Source organism: Heliconius melpomene, chromosome 12 (genome assembly GCF_056956725.1).
Source record: "Heliconius melpomene rosina isolate 202511_hmr_F chromosome 12, ASM5695672v1, whole genome shotgun sequence".
Taxonomy (NCBI): domain Eukaryota; kingdom Metazoa; phylum Arthropoda; class Insecta; order Lepidoptera; family Nymphalidae; genus Heliconius; species Heliconius melpomene.
In genome coordinates this window covers 10,156,323-10,183,360 of record NC_140400.1, presented here as the reverse complement: position 1 = coordinate 10,183,360, position 27,038 = coordinate 10,156,323, and the positions used below count along the sequence as shown (strand labels likewise).

Sequence of the window (27,038 nt, the reverse complement as noted above, 5' to 3'; positions counted from 1 at the left end):
TGTCTCGGCTCACATCCAGGACCAGCCTCCATGGCTGATGATGTATGCCGATGACATAGCACTCATTGCCGAGAACCGACTGACGCTGGAGCGTAAAGTGAACCTCTGGAAGGGTACGCTTGAGAACGGCGGTCTTAAACTAAATGTGTCGAAGACAGAGTACATGGCCTGCGGGAGCCGGGACTCGAGCACGATCCTTATAGGTCCTGAGCCAGCCGTTAAGTCGGAGAAGTTCAGGTACCTTGGATCCGTTATGCACGAGTCTGGAGGCATCGATCACGATGTCCAAGGGCGGATAAGCGCTGCCTGGGCCAAATGGCGGGAGGTCTCTGGTGTGGTCTGCGACCGCAGAATACCGCCCAAACTCAAAGGGCTGATATACAAGAGCATCATCCGACCGGTTCTTTTATACGGCAGCGAATGTTGGCCGGCACTATCTCGGCACACTCAGGAGCTTCACGTCACGGAAATGAAGATGCTGAGGTGGATGTGCGGCGTAACGCGGTCTGACCGCATACGCAACACATTCATTCGAGGTAGTCTTGGGGTCCGTGACGTAGCGGATAAGCTCCAAGAGCGTCGTCTGAGATGGTTTGGCCACGTTACGCGCCGGCCTAAGAACTATGTCGGTTGCAAGTGCCTTGCTATATCAGTTCCTGGAGTGAGACCTCCTGGACGCCCAAGGAAGCGCTGGCTGGATGTCGTGATGCAGGACATGAGAGCCAATGGTCTAACCACCGAGGACGCAAAAGACCGTGCAAAGTGGAGTAGGTTGAGTAGGAGGGCAGACCCTGGCAATAGCCGGGATTAATGCCAGGAGGAAGAAGAAGAAGAAGAGCATATTTCACGAACTTATTACGTGACTAATAAATATAAATTATTTGTATTATAAATTATTGTTAAAAAAATTATAATGTGGTGTCGTGGGACACCAGGTAGGAACGAAGTTCCTTCGGCTAATGTAGAATCGACACAAATTGCAAAAAAAGTCGTGCTCAATTTTATGTAGGTTTTCTTGATTTTTCTCTTAAATTTTGCTGATTCGTTTTCATTTAAGTACAAGAAAGTATTTAGGAAATTCAGTATTTTAGGAAATAATAAATTACTTAAAATAAAAAAAACATCGTAATTCAAATTATCAACTAAAAAAAGAAAGAGGGAGAAAGAGAAAGGTATTATACACTACTCGTCTGTGTAAGCGACTGTCGCGTCTGCGCACGTCTCATTTAACGGTTTTATTCCACACATTTTTCTTACGGTTTTACTATCACATTTTTTTCAGTTCGGTCACGCAGCGAAATCCCTATCCCTTCCAAGCCTGCCGTAAGGAACTTCGGTCCAATAAAAAGAAAAAAAAGCATAAAATCGCGGAAATCCATCAATCCTTTGTGCTCTTATGACACTACTGGCCTCGTTACATATAAACCTTTCATTTATACAATTTTTGACGAGGAACTTAAACAGTGGTAGCAAGCATCAAAGAGGTATCTTAAATTTAACTTGGTTTACGTTAAAACACATGCTCTGATCTGAGCTGCTTACTCTAAAACTCTATGGACCCATTAGGGTATACACTGTGAATCCAGCAACCCCAGGTAAGCAATTTCTGATTTTTATGTACTAACAAAATCAGTATACTATATACAAGGCAAATTCAATATTTATAAGGTAAATAGTTTTTAAGATTTTTGATTTGTAATTTAGGAAACAGGTGACGCTTATGACACTGACATCCTACCAACCATCCATGCTTGTCCCGTTTAGCACAAAATGGCCGTACGACAATGTCCAAAGGTAATTATATTTTATATCACGTAATTTACTTGATAAAAATAATTGGGGGAGTCTTTTTAAAAGGTCCTTCCTATGTTTTAGCCTAAGGGCTGATGAAACTTTTCCATTTAACCCGGCCGTATGACGTGTACTGAACATGGATTCCCAAGACAGAATGCCATTAGCAAAGTTAAGGGCTATGTTGGCTAATGAAGGCCAATTTGGAAGTTTGAAATTTTATACAATATTTACTAATGTACGTGTCCTTTTAACAACGATGTTACAAAAAAGGTTAATTTTAATCCGCTTTTATAATTATTTTGTTAAAATTTGGGCTCTTTTATTTTGTTTTATGTTTGTAATGTAGTTGGATACTATCTGTTCTTAAACTGTAAATGCGTATTTAAATATGGATCTAAGCAATAATATAGATAATTAAATATGTTTTACCTTAGTCTGGTTATACGACGAGTTTGAGCTTGGGTTAGGAATTGAATCTCTGAGTAAGCAAAATATTCAATTATCTATTTAACACTAGAAGCGCCGCCGTCCCATTTTTGTCCCAAACGCAAGTTTGATTGTATATAACTTTTTTATTTGTTAATGTATGTAGACGAAACTTTTTGACTATTACCAATTTTACACCTTTATTTAATTAACAATATAAATCATTTTATAGCAGGCATACTTTTTGAAAAAAAATAAGATCTACCTAGAACTGCCGCTGGGTCATTTTTGTCCTGCCATTATTATTTTATTATTTGAGGGTATAATTTGACATATTTTCATGCCTCGGGGACGAGATGGAGGTGAAGGGGCGATGCGGGGCCGGAAAAAAATTGAATAGTAGGTTTAGCAGTCAGTGCCTAAGTTTTTAGGGTTCTGTAGCTTTTAAGGAAACAAAAACCCTTATATGATCATTTTTTTGTCCATCCGTGTGTCTGTGCCTTTATCTCAGGAATGCTTGGAGAAATTGAGTTGATATTCATATGAGTATATGAATATGAACTATATGACGATCTACAGTCCCTTGATTTCCTGAAAAAGCGCCTTTAAAAAAAGATATGACCATTTATATAGTAAAAAACATGTATTTCGACACTATAAAGGGAATCAAATTAATAAGGTACTTTCAGTTAACTTACAATTATGAAGTTTGGCAGCTAGCATCTACATGTAGTACTAGTTCAGGAAAAAATCTAAAAACTATACATTTATGTATAAATCTTAAAAAATAATAGCCTGACAAATGGGGTAAAATTGGTGTCAATACGAAATTTTGCCGCTAGTTCAAGTGAGGTATCAGATGAAAGGATGACTAAGCTAGGCTTGAATTTCAGAAAAACACTCGATACCAAATGTGGGAAATTGTAGGGTAGGTAGAGGGAACCTGGGAACCTAGTGCTATGCACTCCGCTGGCATTTTCCGCCGAATTCTGGAGGCATTACCACGCAATGTTATTAATCATCTGTGATGTATCACTGATGAAGAAAAAGAATTAATGCATTACATGGCCTAATAATAATATTAACTAATTTCAATAACTTGTAATTTTGTAAGAGTTATTCAGTTAGTTGTCACAGCATTAGAACGTATTTGAAATATTTAATTCTTGCTTTGTGTTTTGTTTTTTGGTACTTTTATGTTTGTTTAAGAATAATAATTGATTTTAAATTGATTAACAAACGTGGTCTGTATATTTTACAAATTATTTCAATAATAATTTTCTTGTCTTATTCCAACAATCAATATAATAAGTAGAATGGGACAAATTTGTCACGACGGCGGTTCTAGGGGGGTGTCAATCTTCGGCACTTCTAGTGTTAAGAGAAGGCGTTATTACGCCTTCTATAGGGATTCTTTAATCCTATACTTGTTAAAATTTTTCAACTTTATCATAGTCTCAGATTCTGTTTTTAGCTCCTCTTCCTGCAACGCTAAGGCGTTTCTTCTCATGAAGTGCCAGTTCAACGGTTTTTTTTAATAAAAATAATACATAAATAACCCTTATAAAAAAAATATTTATCTTTGACAACTAATTTTGATTTAATAAATACCTGAATAAATTACGAATTACACGCATATACAAATTCCAAGGTCACTAGCGAATATCTTAATATTAAATGTAACAATTTATCATAGCAAATGATTCTGGCTGGAAGGGATCAAAGATCATTTATCACGCACACCGGAGCTACAATTTATTGAGTTATTATAAATAAGCGACATTTTGATACATAATATAATGTTATGTAATTTGGTTCATACAGGCAGATAATTCAATTATTTTTCTACTGTTTCATTAAACTTTCGTTTTTTTTCTTTCTTTCCTTATTATTAAAAAAATTGTAGATATTTTTTTATACAAATTTAAGTGTAGAAGTTGAAACACCTTCTTTATAGGCCAACGAGTGCGTAGCTTCCAACTTTGCTTGCATGAACTATAAAACGTTAAATTTCATTTGTTCCCGTTCCTATAAGAATTTCAGAAAATTCTAATTACTTATACTTCTCAAGTAACCTTCCTGGCAAATTTTAATGTTTAGTGCGCGTGTCCGTCTGTATGTTGTCTGTGAGTATCTCAATAGCGAAAGTATTGTATTATTATACCTACAAAGAATTGACGTCTTTCGTTTATAATTTAATAGTTAAATCAAAACTCTAGATCTTTTCACCAATGCTATTCCATTTAAACGTTAAAATCATACACAAAACATTAATACCATTTCATACGAGTCATATTTTACCCCCACAAGAGCCCCGCCCGGGGTAAGCAGTAATTAATAAAAGTGACATCGTAACGGAAGCACGCTATGATTTGTTATGGCTGTCAGGAACAGATTAATTATATATTAATGCAAGAAAGTGCATATTTTACTATAGTATACTCGTATATTATCATTGTTGATACATAAGATAAAGCATATTTTAATATAGATATTATATATATCTTTGTTGGTATATAAGATAAAGTTAGGTTAGAAATTTTCTATTTTCATTACAGTTTTTCAAAAGTAGAGCTTTTAGGATATTGTTTTTTTTAATAATGAAAAACGTTGAGACTTTTATTTTTCTAAAATTTTCTTGTGATTTATAGGAATAATATAATTTAATGATATGCAATATGTTTAGTGGCGGAATTCAACGCTGCGATAAGGTAACCAGGAAAACTTAAATAGTTCATTTTTTTATTGAAATATAATAATTGCGTTGTTGCGTTGACTGCACAAAAGATTTAGTAAATTGTAGTAATTAAAAACTAAATGTAAATAAAGTAATATAAGATTTATTTAACAAAAATATTGTCCACACTAAAATTTGCAAGATTTTGGCTAATTTATCGTATCGACATTAATTTTTAAATATTTTTTTGGGATATCAATATTTCGTTACTCCGAAATGGATATTACGAACTAAGATAAGTTTTGTATGTAAATGTGAGCATAAAGAAGATGAAGGGACAGTGGTTTCAGAGATCGCCCCAACATTAGTATGGATGACGAGCACCTTTAGAAATCTATCGAATTTGATGTTTACGTTGGCTACTGTGATATTTTCTTTATTTCTTTTCTTGTACTCAATGGGAAACGAAAGGTTTTAACGCTTGCTGTTCTCTGTCTCCCCTACTATATGCAGAATGCAGCTTGAAGCTAAAAAAATCAATTTTATGGGTATACCGCGTATAATTTAGTTAGTAAACTACTTAAGTATGTTTTTTAGTAACTGTAAAGTCTTGTCAAGTGCTTAAAATATTCAGTTTAAAAAAATATTTTATTGTATTATAAACAAAATATTTTTGTAGATAAATTTTAATAACTAATTTATTTTTATCGATAAGTATAATATATCTAAAATATTTTTTTCTTATACATACCTGTACCTACTTTAGATGTTTAATAATAATAAATAACACGTAAAAGTTTTGTATGAGAATTATCAAACACGAATCGGTTCAAATGTAAAAGGTTATATCGACGATAAACAAAATCCATAAATCAAGGTAACGAAGGCATCAGTTCTGCGCGTAGATATTTTCCCCTACTATCCGATTTATTTTTCCTTATATATACATAATGTGACCAGTTATTTCTAAATAAATTATTTATACGTAAATAAAGAATTATAAACGAAGCAACTATTAGTAAAAAAAATAATGTTGCGGTGTTGGAAGTTATGTCTCTATGATGGCGTTTAAATACTTTTTCTTCATGTTTTTTCCCACTCCGTGTGTATTGAGATAGTTCCGTCCCCCACTTTTGGACGAATTCTGCAGGCATTGAGTGTTGAGTGGCGTAACTCAACGCCGCACTTTGCCACGTATCAGAGCGAGGAAATAAATTATTAATATTTTATTATTAGTCTGCCTCTCCATCACCTTTCAGCATCTGCAACGCTATATACGGAATTATCGACAAGCTATTCCCCTGTGACAAAATCGAACCTTTAGCCATAACTTGGAGTCACACACCGTTGCTCTGTGGAAATTGGTGTGGAAACTTGGAAATTTATATGTAGTTTTCCATACTTATATCGACATAGATTTTATGAACATTAAAAATCCAAATTCTTTTGTGCAGTTGTTACATGATAAATTAACCGTGTCACTGATTCCATCGATCCCGGGCGACGCAAATGAAAAATGACGTGTTGTATTTGACTTACGATCGCACGCGTTACGGCTATTTTTAAGAATGTTAACGGAATATTGTTTTTATGTTTTACTATATGTATAATAAAAATATATATTTTTGAAGAAAATTCTGGTGCTGCTATGAAATAGAAATTTTAATAATGTCAACACTACGCTTTACCTCGTTACCGGCGCGAGAGAAAACGAAAATATTAAATATTTTATTTCTTCAAGTCTCAAGGAATTGAACCCACAACCTGTCGCAAATTGAATATTTTTTTTTAATTTTCCCTACCCAAATTGGTCTTACGTACATATATATATAAGATCATATATAAGTGTCAACTGCAAAAAATAAGAAGAAAATACATTACAGCATAAAAATAAAATAAAACACTAAAGCACAGTTAAAAACATCGTGTAATATATAATAGGGTAACGTAAAGGCAAAAAGTTCGACCGCGTTAACAAAGTTTGATTGAATATTTGGTAGATCGAGTTTTCTTTCAAACACATTAGAGTAAATCGGTTTTTCTTATTCGGTCTTTTCAAATGTACTTATTTTTTTAACTTCACGTAAGATATACCCGCACAAAACAGGGTCTAGCCTGTTGAGAGGGAACCTGGGAACCTAGTGGTAAGAAAAATTCCGTTCTTATTAAGATACTTCGGTTTCCGATTATTGGGCATAAATTTTCAAGGCATTGCGTGTTGAGTGGCGGATATCAACAAATGTATTTCTAACAAGTGTATCTCCACCTCAAAGCTGTAGGTCCTCTGGTGCTGCAAGGGGTCGTGGGCGGCGGTGATCATCATCAGGTGACCCGAACGCTCGTTTGCCTTGTCCTTTTTCCATAAAAAAAAAATAACAGTGTTTATGTAGGAAAGCTATTTAAGGCTAGCTATTTATCTTCAACAATCATAGAGTGCTCTAAAGTTGCTGATCAGCTAAATTAATAATAAATGTTATAAATATAAAAATCGTGCCGCAATAAGATGGTGACTATAGTATTAATATTATGGATTCCATCTCCATTTGGGGGATTAATTAAACTACATATATTCATTTCATCACTCAATTTCATTTTCAAAAATTTAATGTCTCAAATTCGAGCGAAATACATTAAACGCAGTGCCATGACACTAAGTTGTCTCTATCCATCTCTCTATGAAGAATAAAGTTTAAATTAAACCCACCAGCGACATCTACAGTCAACAAAGACACGCCGTCATTAAGCCACAACACCACACATACAAAATAAGCGATAAAATTTTAGATTATCACCCACGATTACCATAACGTGTGCTCATCCACTTAAACGGCGAGTTCAAGCTATAAAAATGGTAGTCCAATCATAAATTCCTCGTCCCTATAACATATTTGTTAACCTTGTACCAATTTACGCCCTGAACTGCTTATGTGAATAACTTTACACGATTTTCGCCTTATCACCTAAGAAATAGGGATTATAATGTAATGATAATGCAAATTAAAGGGTGCAATTTCAGAACACGACGCCGAACCCATTTCTCTCCAACCCTCCCAAGTTCCAATATGTTGGTGAAATTTACCATCTATCTCCAATAGTTCTCATTATGCGAAATTGTTTGATGGAAACGGTAAATATAGCGTTGATTTATTATGTCGAAATATTACTTTTTATTACACGCCAAGTTAATATTTTGTAGAATTTTTCTTATTCTAAGCAAACAATATTTAAATTTTTCTGAAAATATTTTGCTTAGGGTGGAAAAACATTCAACATTAACGTTTATTTAATTTATATTTTAATAATAAGAAATAATATAACATAAATATTTCTTCTTACCTAAATACGTGTTATTATGCGTATATATTTATATAAATATCTACTTAATTAGCGTGATTTTAAGTAAGAGTAGAGCAGGGGAGGGTAGGAAAGGCAGAAGCAACTTAGTGTTAAGTCACTCTGTTTTTCACTTCCCGTTAAATTATTGAAAATTGTTTCTTGAATGGCGGACTAAACGTCACAATTTAACATGTTAACATAGCAAGAAAGTGAAAATATTTGAGTCCCACGAGCAGGAATCGAACTTACACTGATCGTGTTTACAGTGAGATGTCTCTACACCACGAAGGTTTCATATAAATATAATAGTATAACAGTCCAATATATCATATTTGTATATATTCAAATATCTAATATTATAGAAGCTCTAATATTACTTCTAAATCCACAGATCGATCCGAGTGTGAAGCGGAATATTAAGTGAGGCTTATAAGACCCAGATTAGATGATCTCGAAACTTTGCCAAGTATGGGACAACTTTAATTATGAAATGACTGCTATTATGCGGCATCGCGAAGCTTTAGATTATCAGTGGGAACCTAATATTGCCTTGGATTTAAACAAAATAAGCTTATATAAGTAAAATACTATATATTTTTGAATTTCAAATAAATAGACTTCACGATGTACCTTTTTTTTGAGGTTACTGTGGCGCAGGGGCCCAAAGTGTGCTGTAAAATCGACTGGATGTGGGTTAGAGCTGCAGGAAAGGAATTATTTATTTAAATTTATATTTTCTTTCCTTTGGTCTGGTGCCGACGTAAAGCTCGGCCTTGAGTTCGGCCCCTTATCAGTGCCTCCAGAATTGAGCGGAAAATGGGGAAAGAAATATCTTAACACGAGGTTTCCACTACCTACCTTGCTGTTTGCGGAATACAGCGTGAAGCTGATTTAATTAGATTTTTTTTCAAGTACTTTTTTTATATTTTGGGTGTACCATAAAGAATATTATTATTACTAAGGACCCGCTCGCGGCTACGTCCAGAATTCCCCAAAAAAATTATATCAGATACTTGTCAAAATGTAACATATAAAAATAAGATGCATATATATAAAACTTGACTCGAAACTTTCCTTTCAAATAACTTTCAACACACCAATTGAATATTTTCTATTTGAAAAGTGTTTCATATTTCCAGAGATAGTTCTGCAAATAATTTCCTGGAGCAGAGCACACTTCCTCACTGCTTTGTAGCGAACAATGGTAAGTGATTTACAATATGGTTTTCACGTAATGTGAAGTTATGACTTGCTAGTGCGATGAAATTTATAGTGGGGGTATTTTTTTTAAAATTCATATTAAACTAAAAATACGGTACTTTTAATATAAATTGTTGACCTGTCAAGTTAGGTCATTTTTTTTTTGAAATATTATGATTTTATATATATGACCTATTGCGGTACGGTACCTTTTGTAAGTCATCACTACTTTGTTTACACAACCTTAGACATTACGTATAAAAGTTGTCTTCTTTAACTACATTGGTTAAGTTCCAACGTGACTATACTTACTTATACATACCTATATAATCTAAGTAAGTAACATATAAAAATAAGATGCATATATATAAAACGTGACTCAAAACTTTCCTTTCCGTTCTCCGCTTTAAGCCAAATTTAGAGGCATTACGTGTTGAGTGGCGAACCTCAATGCCACGCTTTGCCTTGACACCAGAGCGAAATAAAAATATAAATTTAAATAAGTATCTAATTTTCTCGAACTCACAACCGTCGCGTTCAGTCACACACTTGTGCCGCGACAGACTTCTATTTGAGTATCTTAGCACTAGGTTCCCATGTTTCCTCCGCCAACCCTCCTATGTTAGTGGGATACAGGGTGAAAGGCAAGACATAGACTAAATGGCAATCAATTATTTATAAGCCAATAGTTTAAATATTCACAGATCTAGACAAATAAGAAAACGAATAAAAGTTTAATTAAATTCTACGTTGTACACTCAGCGACTAGCAACTTTAGTTTTCTTTTTAGACGAACAACGAACAATTATTTAAAAATGTCAAATAATGAGACCGCTAACGAAATAACAGTTGCGTCTTTAAGCATTTTAATGACACTAAAAGAATTTCTGTAGAAGATAACGACATTATTAGAATTTGTTAAATATATTTATTTAATTATGTTGTCTTTTATTTAAATTCAAATTCAAATTCAAAATATTCTTTATTCAAATAGGCAATTATTATAAGCACTTTTGAATCGTCGAATGAACATATGAACAAAAAGCTACCACCGGTTCGGAAGGCAGTTCTGCTGAGAAGAGCCGGCAAGAAACTCAACAGTTGCTCTTTTCAAAATCAATGGTACAATCTATTACATTAGCTGGCAGCTATCCTGCATTACATTCAATAGACATTAATTCCATACATGCTTATCCTCTAAATACTCTTGAACAGTGTAATACGCTTTACTTGTTAGAATTTAGTATGATAAAGACACTCCGTTCTCCACTTTCCGAATTCGGGATATTGTGGATTGAGGGATTACATCTAGCTTAATCTGCTAGAGCAGAATAATGCATATAATTAAAATGCAATCATTTTCAAAAATTAGGAATCGAACCTACAACCATCGGTTTCATAGTCAAATAGCGTCTTATTACATCAATATAGTGTTTTATTTTTTCAAATAAATCCCATATTATGTAAAGATAACTTTTTAAAATATTCTTAAAGTATTAAGTATATCCTATATCTTATAAAACAAAGTCGCTTTTCGTGTCTGTCTGAACTTTCTAGCTCTTCTTCTTCTAAACCACCCAACGGATTTTTATGCGGTTTTCACCATTAGGTCGAGTATTTCTCAGGGAAGGTTTATATATAGTTTATTATTTGTACATTCTTATGTAAATTAACATAAATACGATAAATGTGTATAAAGTCCTACCCGTTGAGACATTTTCGCGCATGCACTGCTTTAATGGTAAGTACTACATGAAAATAATGTACTGGAGTATTATTCCTCTTAATAAGATCTACAAAAAAGTCCGCGACAGCATATTTTTATCTTTTAAGGATAACGTGTAGTGATCATATTTCTGTCTAAAAATAGTAATTTCAATATATTTTTTATTGTGAGGGATATTTTTCCACAATGGTATTAATCCTTATCCTTTAAAATACTTTATTAATTTTCTACGTTAAACGAAGATAAAATTTGCTTTTTACACTATTTCGAAATTGCGAATAGTTTTAGAGAAAAACGCATTTAATTGTTGACACATCCCGCCGTTCACACATCAGCTGTATCGACTCAAGTTTCACTTATCCCTTACTCTCAGCATATAAATAAGTATATTAGTTACGTTGGCCATTTAATGTAGATCAAAACTGTCTTTTACTGTTTTTCATTTTAATAAGTACTTTAGAAGTTGTTACAATATCAAAACATCCTTGCTGCGAAACGCGCCCCGCGACGTTTTGCTTATACAAGCGCGTCATAAGCAGTCATCGGTGGTTCAGTGGTAGAATGCTCGCCTGCCACGCGGGTTATCTGGGTTGGATTCCCGGCCAATGCATTCTATTTAATTTTCCTCACAGGCAGCCACGTAGTGCTTGCTTTTCATCAGGGACAGAATACCCTCTTCAGCATTAACCACAAGCTCGAAAAAAAAAACCCGCCCGCTATAGAGGCATAGCAACGAAGATTTAGATACGTTTGCACGTATTGGATAATTGGAGTTGAATGTATTATTTCAGCGCGATATATTTGGTTTGATATTTTTTGTTGTAGTTATTAGTAGGTAGGCTTTTATTTATAATTTCTTCCGTTTAAAAATAGTCATTTAACTATCTAAAAATAGTCATTTAAATATATTCTAACAAGTACTTGAAAAGATTAGTAGCACAGATTTAAAATTACGGTACCTACTAAAAAATCCTTGCTGTGTAAAACAATTGGAAAATCCTTATTGAAACTACGAAAATGCGGGTTGCATTGGACTTTAATTAATTTTCACACTATATTAAGTGCTTTGCAAACATACATTATATGAATAATCCAGTAGTAAAAGCGGGCGAAGCCACAAGGGGGTCGCTAGTAGTCATATAAAAACAAAAATGGTCAAGGTCATCTTTGCAGATGACACATGAACTTAGCTTCTCACTCAAGTGAATTGTAGATTGTAGAAGGCAGTTGTATTAATGATTAATGACAGAGGACTGTCAGCGTCAGGGGGGACGTCTTCACTTGACTGTCATCACTTTAGGGGATTGTTTTGTCAGAAATGTTTAATATTATCTGAATGGAGATGAGAGATTTTTATATAGATTTTTTCTATATAGAATGCGGAAATGTAAATAAATCATTCTCCGAGTACGGTTCTAATAATATTTATAATAAATTAAATTTATGGTTTTTAGCTATGTTATTCAAATATAGGTACTAGCGACTCATACGCGGCTTCGCCCGCTTAAAGTTATTGATATGTTTTTGTTATACATACGATACGTTATTCTAGTATATGCTTTTTAAATAAAACTGTATTATAAAGTTATTAAAATGACATCTTTATTCTCAGAATATACAAACAATTAGTATAGAATAAATGAATACAGTTCTAAAGTTCATTTCTTGTAAAATGGAGCAACAGTATCGTATAATCGACTATAATTTTAAACAATTGTACATTTTCTACTTCTCTTGCCATTAATTAGAGAGTGCTAATGAATAAAAATAACAGGAACTCCACAATGAAGATCATTAGCGTCCAGGAAAAACTTTGAATTGCGACGAAATTCATTTTTAATTATATAAAGTGGGAAGTTTTGAGGTTACTAAATGAATTATATTTCAATTTATGTGCAATTATATTGAGAAAACATTCAATTTTAACTCAAATTTATTTTATATAGGTATTTTATTCTTGATTTTGTAAACATATGTACCTACATTCTTTACCACGTAAGAGCTTTAGTTGTTAGATAATTATAAAGATTAAACAACAATTGTATTAATCAATAAGATCTTAATTTTTATCTATCTCAATAAAAAAAATATATTTTGTATAATATGAAAGTTAATATTGTAATATTTTAATTTGTTTACCTCTATGATTTTTTATCTGAGTGGGGAAATAATATAATTCCCCGAAGGAGAATCGAATCCGCAACCATTGCGATTTTAGTCGCCCCACTGCTCCTGGATGATCTCAATCTCTATTATTTTAGAGATAATATATTTTTATTCAGATTACTTAAGTGCTAAATTAAAATCCTATTATTAAATATATAGAATCAACTACATCCTAAAAGCGCTTTTTTGAAATAAAAATAGTATACTGTAAGTAGAACTCGACCCAATAACTTTTGGTGTCAAATGCAACATGGTGGCGCCGGTTTTGACTGTTGTGTATTTTTTAAGAGGAGGGTGCTCCTCGTGCTCCTCTCCTTGCGACTCAGTGTAGATTTAAGGGAACCTAAAGGCCTTCCCATAAAGCACATGGCAGCCCGCCTCCGCTGTCTGAATTAGCCAAAGATTAAGTAATAGTAATTTATTCTACAAGTGAAACATATTTACTATCATATTTTTATTTATTTAGTCAGGTCAGTCGTGGTGCAGGGGCACCAGTACATGACTGGTTGTGAGTTCGATCTCCACTCGAGAAAATTAAATATTAAATATTTTCATTTTTCACTCCGATGTAGAAGCAAAGAGCAGCGTTGAGTTCAACTACTCAAGACGCAAAACCTCCAGAATTTAGCGAAAAATAAGGAACGGAGTGTCTTAACACTAAGTTCAGAATACAGTTGGAAGCTGATATTTTTAAAGTGAACTGAATCCAATACGCATCGTTTACAAGCAATATAATATGAGAAAGATCCCCATATACATATTATGTACCTACAAGTATATTATGTATCAATCACAATTGCGTACGTTTAGTTAAACATGATTATTGACAAACTCAAGCGTCTTATTCTGATTTCATAGAAGATTTTACATTGATATATATTTTTATAAGCACTCTGTGTTGTAAAATCAGCTTCACGGTGTATCCCGCACACAGCAGGGTAGGTAGAGGGAACCTAGTGTTAAAACACTTCGTTTCCCACATTCCGCCGGATTCTAGAGGCATTACGCGTTGAGTGCTCGACTCAACGCCGCTCTTTGTCTCGACACCAAAGCGAAGAAATGAAAATATAAATATAAATTAATATTTCATTTCCTCAAGTGGGGATCGAACCTACGATCGTCGCGTTACAGTCCCATCCTTGTGCCGCTAAGCCACGACTTTTTTATTCATAAAAAGTATAAACTACTTCGGCGTTGGTTGCATATTACAATTTTTGTTTGGTTTAAATTGAAAAAATACATCAAAATCTATGTAAAGGTCATTGAAAATTGACTGAGAGGTTTTTTAAATTTTAAACAGAATTTCAAAGAATTTTTATTCGCCTGTTCTGTTTCCTAAGGTACAAAAACTTCGAGCTCACTAGAATAACACTGCAGCGCGAATAAGCAACAGCTAAGAGATGGATAGTTAGCCAGTCTTTTTCTCCTCATTCTAGACTACGATCAAGAACAGAAATCGTTTATTTCAATGTTGAAAAAATATATTAAATTTTGTATTTTTACTTTAGTTGTATGGTTTTTACTATTGTTCTTCTTATGTAGAGAATATGTGAATGAATCTTCTAAAGAAGAAGAATATGAACAATATGATACGATTATTAAGATTAGGAGTTACAGAAATTCTTCTGCTCTAGATGGTGAGTGTAATTATTACATTTTTATAACCATTTAAAAAATAAAAAAGCACGATATATTGTATGGAGTAACTCAACGCCGCGCGTTGTCTTGTTAAAGAGCGAGGAAATGTAAATAATTCATTCCACGGAATAGAAATCGAATCCACAACCGTCTCGTTTCCTTTTAGCGCTGTGCCGCTACGCTGTAACTGCCTTAGTAAGTCGTCTAAAATAAGATTTTTTCCGTTATAGAGGTATTTATTTTTATACATCTAATGAAGGATAGATACTGAGGTCCCTATACCCATAGATAACCGCTGACCCATCGATCGCGCTACATCCTGTATATACATATATTTCATTTTCAGTATGGAAACTAGTGGGTCAAAGCGATTCTTACTTATCTCTAGAAGATCGATTAGCAGCAATAAAATACAAAAAGCTACCTCTAGGTAAAAAAATATTAAAATAGTTTTATTGCTTACAATTTCGCTTGCAAGATGTGTAAAACCCAGTCAGTTGTCAGATACAGTGGGACAGCGTCCGACTACAAGCGTGTTTGTCCTCAATCGTGTGGGTTCGATTCCCGTTTGGAAGAAATCCAGAAAGACCGGTCTGGTAGACCAAGATCAGTTTCACCACTCTACAGGTACAATGCGGAGAGTCGAGTAGATTCTCTATATCCTTTCTATTCCTAGATTCTCTATCTTTATAAATATCTATGTCGGCTACGCCAGAAAAAACGTGAAGCTGTCTATTTATTGTTCAATAAAAATCAAAACAAATAACTTTTCGAGTTTTATATTCCCCAAAATATTTCTATGGAAAATTTTGAAAATACCTGTACTTATTATTAGAGAAAGTTATAAGAGGAGTATGCAAGCACTATATTCAGCTTAAAGCTCAACAAAATACGTGTTCTAGCATACAAACAGTAAACCTGCTGGTTGTTCAAATAATTAAAATTTTATCGCTACGCTTTCGAGGATTCATTTTGCAGAATGCAACGCACAAGGTGAAACAGAATTGTGCATTTATGGAATTTTTAAGCGGTTAAATTAGTGAATGACATTCGTTCTTTATAGAATTTGCAGTTACTTCATTAATTACTAGAGACTCAAACTCTCGCTTGTATTTATTTTTATAATATTATAGCCAAAAGATAATATTTTTTAGAAAATATGCATTTTAATAAAAAATATAGTCTATGTATTTCCATTTGAACATGGGGCGAAATGGCAGGTAAAAACTAATACAAATAATTTTAAATCCTTTTTTATATCTACAATTTTTTATAATTTTATTATTAGTATGTCTTATTATATTATTATTAGTAAAAATTAATATATTGAGAACAGATATTTTTTTAATTTAGGTGATTTAGGTAAGCCAGTTAACATGCGAGACACAATAAATGGTGTGATAAGAACGGTAATAAGAAAAGGCTGGAGGGATAATGAGTTCAATCAATTCGTTAGTGATTTAATACCCATTGACCGTCAGCTACCCGACTTAAGAGATAAAGGGTATGTCTATTTAACATTCCCTTGTTTACTTAGAAAATATTTTTATATTTTACATATATACACAAACATACTTGTATATATATTTTTTTTGTTTTATCCCTTCCTAATTATAAAATATTTTTAGTAATTAATAGTAATAGAAAAATCGTGAAACTACTTTGTTTTTTATTATAATTTTACTACCTTAAAAATAAAATATATCGACATTTATTTCAAATTTTGCTAGAATAAATTATAAAAATAAAAAACTCTTTTCTATTATTTGCGTGCAAACTATGCTTACTTCTAGATGTTTAAAAAGAAATTACAGTACAAATTTACCAGAAGTCACCGTGGTTATATGTTTTCATAATGAGGCTTGGTCAACACTTCTGCGAACAATACAATCTGTTTTGAACAGGTCGCCGGGAAGTTTGCTTAAGCAAATAATATTAGTGGATGATTTCTCTTCTATGAGTGAGTTTTTATATTTTTTGTATAATTTTGTGCAATATTTGTATAAGATGGTTGTATATAAATTTAACTTTAACAGCGCCTGATTTTAAAAATATTAGTTCGTCATTTTTGCGTTTTGGAAAACAATGTGTTTTGGCACTAGGTTCTCTCTGCCTACTTGAAGTATCAAATAAAAAAAACACTTGTTTAAAAAGTTACAATGCTATTTCAGATCATCTTAAAACTGATCTAGATGAATACATAAAAAAGTTTCCTAAAATAAGCTTAATTCGAAACCAAAAGAGAGAAGGTCTCATCAGAGCAAGAATTTTGGGTGTACTTAAGGTCCTTACTCCAGTAGTTTTCTTCATTGACAGTCATTGTGAATGTACGAATGGTGTGTAAAATAGTTTAATAAATACAATTATATTTGAAAAGGAATACATAATTCATTATATATTTTTTTAAATTGTTTGCACTATATATTTTTTTTAATTTTTCTGATATAAATAACTGAAATTTGAATATGAATAATTTTTTAAATAACTAATTCAAAACGCAGTGAAGCGTCTGTTTGTAAAGGCAATGGTTGTAGATTCGATCCCCATTCACGGAAAAGAATATGCTTATTTTTATCTCGTCGCTCTGTAAAATAAAACGGGATTGACTTTTACCTGAGCACACAATGCCTCAAAAGTTGGGTGGAAAGTAGGAAGCAGAGTGTCTTAGCACTAAATTCCTCCCTCTCTCTCTACTTTGCTATCTGTGAAAAGGTGTAAATCTATAAAAAAATTAATGAAAATGAAGACAAATCTTTATAATAGTTTTACTATGTTTTAGGATGGCTAGAGCCACTATTAGAACGTATATCTCAAAACCCCAAAACCGTCGTCAGTCCAGTCATAGACCACATCGACGCAACTACATTCGAATACGTATCACAAGATTCAGAACACATACAAATTGGTGGTTTCAATTGGAATTTAAAATTTATTTGGATAGAAAACGCCAATTCAGTAAGAGAAAAAGAAAATCGTCAACCTATTCAAACGCCTACTATATCGGGCGGTTTATTTGCTATAAGCACAGAATATTTCAAATATATTGGATATTACGACGAAGGCTTCGATATATGGGGAGGGGAGAATTTGGAATTGTCGTTCAAAGTGTGGATGTGTGGAGGTATATTGGAGATAGTCCCTTGTTCTCGTATAGGGCACGTTTTTCGGGACACTTTTCCTTATAGTGGAACGAAAGGATCTTTTATGAAAAATTCAATGCGTCTTTCGGAAGTGAGTCTTAAATTTAAAGGAATAGCTACGTTTCTATAATTCAATTATAAATGTACTAATAAAAATTTTAGTAGTCTCTATTTTATACTTTGATATTAAAATTTTGATAAAGTGGCAGGTTTAAGTTTATAATTTTTAATTCTCTTGATATTTTAGGAGTTTCCACCATCTAATACGATCATGCCTACAGATATTGGCAAAAATAGAAAAATTAAAGGTTATTATTTATTAATTAACATATTCTCTTTTCTCACTCCGCTTATAGTGGGAAATGTGTGGTGAACCAAAAAAAATAATGTCAATGGCATAGGAAGAATAAAAATAGAATTTAATTCCAATTTAACATATATAATGTATTATATTAAACTACTAATGCTATTTTAGGTTTGGTTAGATGAATATGCAAAATTTTTCCAACAAAGAATGGGTTATTCGAAAGTTGATTATGGAGATATTGCCTCAAGAAAGTTGTTGCGTGAAAAACTTAAATGTAAATCATTTAATTGGTACCTAAGTAATGTATATCCAGAAATGAAGAAAACTCTAAACAACACTGCTAGTGGACAGGTGTTTTTATATGAACATATAATTATGATAAAAAAGTGTATTTTCTATTATGTAATATGTATCTTCCACATGATATTTAATATAAAAATAACACCTTTTCATAGCACCGTTCCGTTCTTCCTTATATTTAGGTCACATAATATAAATCTCTTCCAACCTATGGGAGGGAGAACGTACGCTAAAATTTTTCAAACTACAAAACACATTTTGATGCGGTTTTCACTAATTAAGCCATACATTACACACATGCTTTTATGTATAATACATGCATCTTTTATTAGAATAAGCTTAAAAATATTTATATTAAGTACAATTCTAATAAAATAATAACTCAGTAATGCTATCTATAGGTACCAATGAGTGTTTGAAGTAAATATTAAATAGCTCTAAAAGCATATACACTTATCCAATCTTATCTTATATGTTTTAAAAAATTGGTTAATTTACGTTTATAATTCACAGATATTTAACAGTGCAAATAATTCAATTTGCCTTGATTCGACAACATCTCATTATGACACTGTTAGTACTGTCAGTGTATTTCCGTGTCACCATCAAGGAGGGAACCAGGTCAGACAGTCAACAGATATCTAAAAATTATTTACGTTACATTCTATATGTACTCGGTCAATAATTATTTATTTTCATTTGACTGCTCTGGCAAGTGAAAGCGCGGCGTTAAGTTCCGTCGGTCAATACGTAGTGTCTCGAAATCAGGCAGAAAGTGGAAATTGAAGTGTATTAACGCTACTAACATATGCGGAATAGAACGTGAACCAAAAAAGAGGAAAAAATGTCCATTAATTTTAATTTTTATTCTTTTAGTTTTTATTCTTTTAGTTTTGGGTATATACCAGAGACGGTAAAATAAAATCAGAACATTTGTGCTTGGAATATGTACTAACTTTGGTATTACTAACGTCGTGTTTAGATGGGGCTGCTATGCAAATATGGTTGTACGAAGCTAAGGTAAAAGATTTCAAATTGAAGTTTCTATTATCTAGAGCATGCATATGTTTGTTATCCTAGTTTTATTCCTTTTCATTGATTATTAAAAATAATATTATCACATAAAAATACATATACGATAAAAGATAAATAAAAAAAGAAAAATTTTATTAAAATAAATATTTTCCGAAATAATAAGATAAAAGCTTTGGATATCACCACCCAAACCGAAGTATTTTACATATTATGTAACATTGCAAATTCAGTAAAAACAATATTTTTTTATTTATTTAAAGACAATAAAAGACACTCCGTTTTCATTTTTTTCATTCTCGCAATTTGAACCCACAAGTATCGCGTATATACTGTCGCTTATGCCCCCTGCGCCACAACGCTAATAACATTAGCTTATATTTCAGACAAAATACATTCGACATATGCAAACACAATACTGTCTTCAAATAATGGAGGACAATTCCCGGTTGACCCTGGAAAAATGTAAGGAAATTGATTCCCAAAGGTGGAACATAGAAAATTTCGTTGGAAACAAGCTTAATATTGATTTAAAAAATATAAGATAAAACTATTAAAGAAATAAGAAAATGTTTATAGATATAACGTAATTGGCTTTTATTTATATTCTATGACTAATAAAAACATATTAATAAAACAGATTGTCTTTACAATATATGGAAAACAAGAAAATATGTCATAAAATATATACAAAATAAAATGTAAAATGAATAACAAAAACGTATTCAAAAACGAAATTAAATATTTACTTTTATGCAAAAATTTCAACAAAATAAAGTAGAATTCGTTCTCTTTTTCAAGTGTTACCACATGAAAGGTAAAGGATATGTTTAATCCGTGAAATATTTTGTGGCGCAGAAAAAGCATATTTATATTTCGAATATAAAATATATTTTTACTTGAAAACTTTATACATTTTAGAGTTCCGTAATGAAAAAGAAAAAAACGTGGCTTTTATGTATGCATGAGGATTTAATTTTTTCTTTTCTTGTGATGGTGATTCCTCCCTTGACCAAGAACTATAAAATTTGACAAGAAGTTAGAACTTATATTATTAATAAAGAAAAAAATTTGAAATTTACTACATAAAACTTATTAAGATTTTTTCATAAGTTGTATTTATCGTTGACCTACAAACATGACATTGATACGGAACCCCCGATGGGCGAATCCAACTCGCGTTTGACCGTTTTTTTTGTATTTTATATTAAATAAAAAGTAACATTTTGATGAAATGATCCAACTTGATAACACTCAGTGGCTGCTTGCGAACGCCACTCCTGTATTATAATTATAAAATATTTTTTATAGTATTGCATAAGCTGTACTTTTTTTAGTTTACTTTTTTCGTATCTTATTTACTTTACTGTGTCAAAGTCAGAATAAAATAAAACAACGTTGGGTTTTTATTTAGAAATGTTATTTCATCTTTGTTTAAAAAATCTTTCTTTTATGATATAACCATAACATTCTAGTGGGAAGGTGAATAGAGCGACAAATCTCTGTTAAGTTCGAAATCTCAACAAAAATGAAATCTTAATAAATATGTTACTTTCAAATATCCAAAACCACTTAGTGAATTGCAAAATGTTCCACACTTCCTAACAATAATTAGTTTTCAGACTACGTCGAGATTCTAATCCTTTGTAGAACGCCTTGTTTGTTAAGTTTTGCCTAATGGAAACTTTTAGTATAAGTGATGTGATACCATAATAAATTATTTTTACCGTATAAAATACCTTTATCCAATTTAATATTCACTCAAAATTTATTTTAAACAAAAAAAAATCATAAACTTATAAATTCAAACGGGAAATATCAGCTGGAATAAACTTTTTAAAAGGCACCGCTGTAAGCGATGGAAAGTGTTAAAAATGCAGAGCCTCTTTGCTTGTGCAAACATATGTATTGTGCGGTACTGGAATGGCCACATAGAGAAAAAAACATGCGGGCTCTTTTATATACTAGAATTGAACTTACTTAATATTGATACTGTTTATTAGTTTTTGTTTTCAGAAAGTTTAAAATAAGTTTCTGTGACGGAGTGTCTTAACACTAGGTTCCCAGATTTTTTCTGTCTACCCTACTACGTGCGGTATACAGTGAGAAGTTAAAGTAATAAAAAGAAACTGTTTTTTAATTATTAAGAAAAACAGCTCCATAGTTTTTACGGCATATCAGAGTAGACAGGGAGGTTCTCCACACACCGCCCAAAATATTTTTTATGGCCTACAAAAGGCCATATTTTATTATATTTTATTATTCCTTTCTTTCTAATATGTAATTAAAAATACAATACTTACCTACTATGTTTTTAATTTAAATCTTAATATTTTCGTAAGCAAGTATAGAAATTGTTGTAGATACATAGAAGTCTTCGATCGTTAGTACACCAAGCAAAACAGACGAGCCATGCCACAGTGATTTATTGTTTGCCTTCACGACAGCTGGCGATTTCGCCTCCTAACGGGGTAGAATCTAGATCTACAATAAAAACTTTGAAGATAATTTAGGTTTTATTTTTATTATTAGATTTTATGTTAAAAATACTAGATGATTTAAAAGTAGTGTATTTGATCTTTTACTAGAAAATAACTATCTCCTACCTTCTCCATTTTCAACAAAATAATAGCCCACAGCCTTTTTTAACTTAATTTCATTTCATTTTTCTATATTAGAGTAGACAGAGAAAACCTTAATAAGACAATCCGTTCAAGTTTCAAGATATTGAGTGTTTGGAAGCTAACGCCCAGTCATTTCTTCTTCTTTCTTCCTTTGTTTCATTAATACACCTGATCACTACAACGGCCTGAACATATAAAATTTACTTTTTTTCGGCATATGGCAGAGTACGCAGAATAAACCTGGGAACCTACTGTTAAGAATCATCCGCCGAATTCTTGCGTCATTGCGTGTTGGGGGCGGAAGTCAACGTTGCGTTACAGTTGCACGCTTGTCAAATTTTAACCATAAAGGACCGACAAAAACAAATATAAAAAAACATAAACGAATAACCAAGTTAAAGAATACAGAATCTCCTTTTTGAAAAAAGCAAGTCGGTTAAAAACACCGGTGACATTAAATTAATGACAAAAACATATATTCCAAGAGCTAAGTTCTGAACAAGGAAACGCACGTGAAACACGGCTTGTGCAACCAATTACGTAGACTAATACTCAATTTTCTTGAAGATTACAATTTAGTAACGACAAAATATTTCTTACGTTATACATCACGCTAAAGATGGGGTGTTGGATTTAAATTTTTAGATTTTTGGAACGAACTTCCTTACGGCAGGCTTGGAAGGGATAGGGATTTCGCTGCGTGACCGAACTGAAAAAAATGTGATAGTAAAACCGTAAGAAAAATACGTAATAATTTCCTTAAATACTCAATTTCCTAAATACTTTCTTGTACTTAAATAAAAACTAATCAGCAAAATTTAAGAGAAAAATCAAGAAAACCTACATAAAATTGAGCACGACTTTTTTTGCAATTTGTGTCGATTCTACATTAGCCGAAGGAACTTTGTTCCTACCTGGTGTACGTGGTGTACGACAAAACATTAATTTTTAAATTTACAATTGTATGTACAAACCAGTTGTGGTGGAAGGGCACTGATGTGCGATTTAATCACGACGGTTGTGGATTCGATCGTTACGCGGAGGTAATAAAATATTTAATATTTTCATTTCCTCGCTGGAGGAGAAAAGCGCGGCGTTGAGTTTCATCACCTAACACACAATGTCTCAAGAATTCGGCGGAAAGTGAAGAATAGAAGCGTCGTAATGAAAAATGATATATGTTAATACTAGGTGCTCAGGTTCCCTATGCCTTTCTATGTTCGGGATAAAGAGTAAAACTAGAAAACTATCAAAAATTTCTTTTAAATTGCTTCTACTTTACATGGGTTACGTATATTAAGGCACCGTGTCTCGCAAATAGATTTTTGAAAATTATAGTTTAAGGAAATATTTTAAATAATAACACGTCTGAGACTTGAACCTAAAAACATCTCTTATAAAGTAATTTATTTATTTAATACCTAAGTTTATTTTATTAATTTTCAGCGTCATTTTGTTTCTCCAATTCTATCTAAGCTATGCATTGAATTTCTCTAATCTACTAGTTAAATGCGACACTATACTAATTAAGATCGGCATCCTCCGGAAACCACGTAATTACCATTGGCAGATCTATTTGCTTTTAAAGATTTTCAAATATATAAAAATCTAAAAATGTTGTAATACTTTTTACAGATAAAAAACTTATACATTTTTAATTCATACTTTTTGTGCCTTGCTACAAAGTAACGTTTTATCTTGTTTCTTTTTCTCGTAATTGAGAATAAGAAAATTTATTTATTTTTTATTTTTAATACTATAGATTATTTATATATATAAAGTCGACAAAGAATCAAGAAAAAGATGAGGAGATCTCTATCTATTGTAATCTATTGCATTTTCAATTGCTCCAATTTTAGCTATGTCCGTGGGCGTAGGTAGTTATTTTCATACATATTATATTTTTACTCAGCTATATTCCGCATACAACAGGCTACGCAGAATTAAATCGAATCTTAATACACTCTACCCAATCAGCCCAAACTGACCAATTTTCTAGAGATATTGAACGTTGAATGGCAGTACTTAACGACGCGCTTATCAGAGAGTACTGAAAAATTCAATGGGAATCGAACTCATAACCGTCGCATTTATATTTAAAAAATATATAAATCCATGCAAAGCCATAGAATGTCGCTAGTACACATAATTAGAATAACAATTCAACTATAAACAAGTATTAATTCAATTTTCTCATTACAACAGAATGAGACAGCTTTCGCGACAAATCCTCAAAGTTTGTTCAACAATTTACTAAATCAAATATGTAATAGTTCAAAATAATAATCGCATTTGAAAGTGTAGATATACCTATGCCTTAATTTAAATTGTAAATTTGCCGAGTTTGCATATATAAGTATAGGTAGTTTGTATCAAAACAAACTACCTATACTTAATAAAGTCGGTAGGCGGTTTATTATAATGCCTATTTTTTTTTCTTTTCAGCTTTACGTTGAATACCACTGTAGAAGGATAGGCAGAGGGAGCCTAGTGTTATAACACTCAGCTCCCCATTTTCCGCAGAATTCTGAAAGCTTTAGCGTTTAGTTTTGTCACTTAACACACAATGCCTCGAAAATTTGACGGAAAGTGGGGAACGGAGTGTCTTTTCACTCTATGTCTGTAAAACTAGAAAAAAAAACAAATACAAAGAAGTTATAAGAAAAAAAACTTTAAAAGCTTCTTATGTAAAATTAATAGCTCAGAAATATATAAACAGTGAAGCTACGAAAATAATTATAACTTAAATTCATGTAAAAATGTATTGAATTAGAACAGATCTTTTTAAGCCAAGAAATATTTATTTTAAATATGTAAATACCATTAGAACAAAAATACCAAAGAAATTATATATTAATAATTTCAATAATATCGAAATGGACACAGACGTAAAATAATTTCATTTATTATTAATTTATCTTATCATATATACCTACTTATACTACATATAACATAGTTTAGTATAACGCTCCAATTCAGTAATATCATTTTATCCCAAGATTAGTTTGGCATGTCGCCTACTCGTCCTTTATTAAACTGACTGGAGGTCAATAAAGCCATTATGGCATAGTTATGGGACATTTGAATTAACGCAATGGTTGTAAATTCGAATACTACCATATTAAATTTAAGAATAAAATATATTTTTAGTACCATGGAACATAGAGAAGCGAAAGAAGAAAAAACTTAACTTTTTTTCAATAGTACATATCTTGCACATAGCAGGGTAAACAGAAGGAACCTAGTGTTAGACTCCGTAGTCCAGTGTGCGCCAAATTTCAAGATATTGTGTGTTGAATGGCAGACTTCAGCCGAGCTTGGTCGTGTTGCTACGAGGTAATCATAATAACTCATCCCTAAATGGAAATCGAATCGACACCTAGAAGGTGTCACGTAAGTCACTACGCCTAGAAGGCTCCGGCTTATAATGTTTAATTTATATTTATCGAAATTTTATACTGCAACAATATTCAATGTTTCATTTTGTAAGGCTTACTAGCAAAATCTCATTTCTTAGCTTGCTCCGGCCTTTGTGCTGACTGCCGTTCGTCTTAGAATTTCACTTCACAAATTTCAGGTTCGATGTAATCATTGGCCGTCTTCATCTTCGTAGATGGATTCTGGGGTGAATTCTTCGTTCAGAATTTAATTTTACTTAAGATTTCTGTTTTAAGCTTTATCTAAAAATTGTTTTGTTTTGGTTATATTTGTTATGTATTGCATAATTTTGTTTTTAAAAAAAAATCACGTTCACGCTTTATCCCGCACACAACAGAGTAGGCAAAGGGAACCTAGCGTTAAGACACTCCGTTCCCCACATTCTACAATGGCGGAGCTCAACGCCGCGCTTTGCTTGGACACCGGAGGGAAAAAATGGAAATATAAATTAAAATAAATATTTCATTTCCTCGAGTGGGGATCGAACCCAAAACTAGTCACGTAACTTGAATGAATTTTCTTTTAACTCTTAAGAAAGATAATTTTATATTTCTATGCAATTTTATAGGTAAACATTTTATAGTAAAATAATAAATATATCAATTGAAGTCAATTGCTTTTTAGGTTCAGACAGTTCAACGAGCTTTCAGAGGCACTTGGCGTAGGGAATTGCGGTACAACTCTTAAGTCAGACTTCTGTAAGTTTCACTGCACAACAACTTATTATAAAGTGAACAAATTTAAATGATTAATACATCTGTAATAGGTACATATATATAAATAAAAATTAAAGAATTTTTAACACTTTTACTCTCGTAACAATTAAAATCTTTTTTTTTAAATTTTATTTTGTTATTTATTTCCATTTCCTCGCTACAGTAAAAAAAACCGGTGATTAGTTTCGCCCTCTTCCCACATTGTCTCGAAAATATCTTAACACCAACTTCCCTTTGTCCCTTCACCCCTATATGATTTAAATAAATAACATAATAAACATTACATTTAGGTCTTACTTCAATGATTATGTAAGTAGTTATAATTCTTAATCTACATTTGAATATATATATATATATTTCTATTCATATTTCCAAAGCGCTATACAAAAGTAAAACGCTAATGACGCAACACTTACAATTTATCATACAAACTACGGACTATTTGTCCAAACGTCCATTTTCTTTAAATGTTTTGGTGTTGATTTATGGATGGTATATGAAACGGAATTAATATTTTT

The 27,038-nt window shown here is 32.1% G+C and overlaps 1 protein-coding gene across 1 annotated transcript; it reads left to right on the top strand.

The window, feature by feature from the left end:
* Positions 1 to 16,339: 16,339 nt before the first annotated feature.
* On the top strand, positions 16,340 to 21,232 carry LOC146533813 (putative polypeptide N-acetylgalactosaminyltransferase 9). Its single transcript, XM_085193799.1, has 8 exons — positions 16,340 to 16,467; positions 16,757 to 16,923; positions 17,135 to 17,299; positions 17,743 to 18,194; positions 18,579 to 18,761; positions 19,224 to 19,331; positions 19,602 to 19,730; positions 21,218 to 21,232. Exons 1-8 carry the CDS (start codon positions 16,340 to 16,342, stop codon positions 21,230 to 21,232), a joined length of 1,347 nt encoding a protein of 448 aa, XP_085049925.1.
* The last annotated feature ends 5,806 nt before the right edge of the window (positions 21,233 to 27,038 follow it).

Bases quoted from the DNA above. Each gene is read 5' to 3' on its own strand.
- LOC146533813 (XM_085193799.1), top strand. From the start codon at position 16,340: ATGCGAGACACAATAAATGGTGTGATAAGAACGGTAATAAGAAAAGGC. The intron at 16,468-16,756 runs GTATGTCTATTT...GCTTACTTCTAG, and splicing joins CCCGACTTAAGAGATAAAGG to ATGTTTAAAAAGAAATTACA. The intron at 18,762-19,223 runs GTGTTTTTATAT...TATAATTCACAG, and splicing joins ACAACACTGCTAGTGGACAG to ATATTTAACAGTGCAAATAA.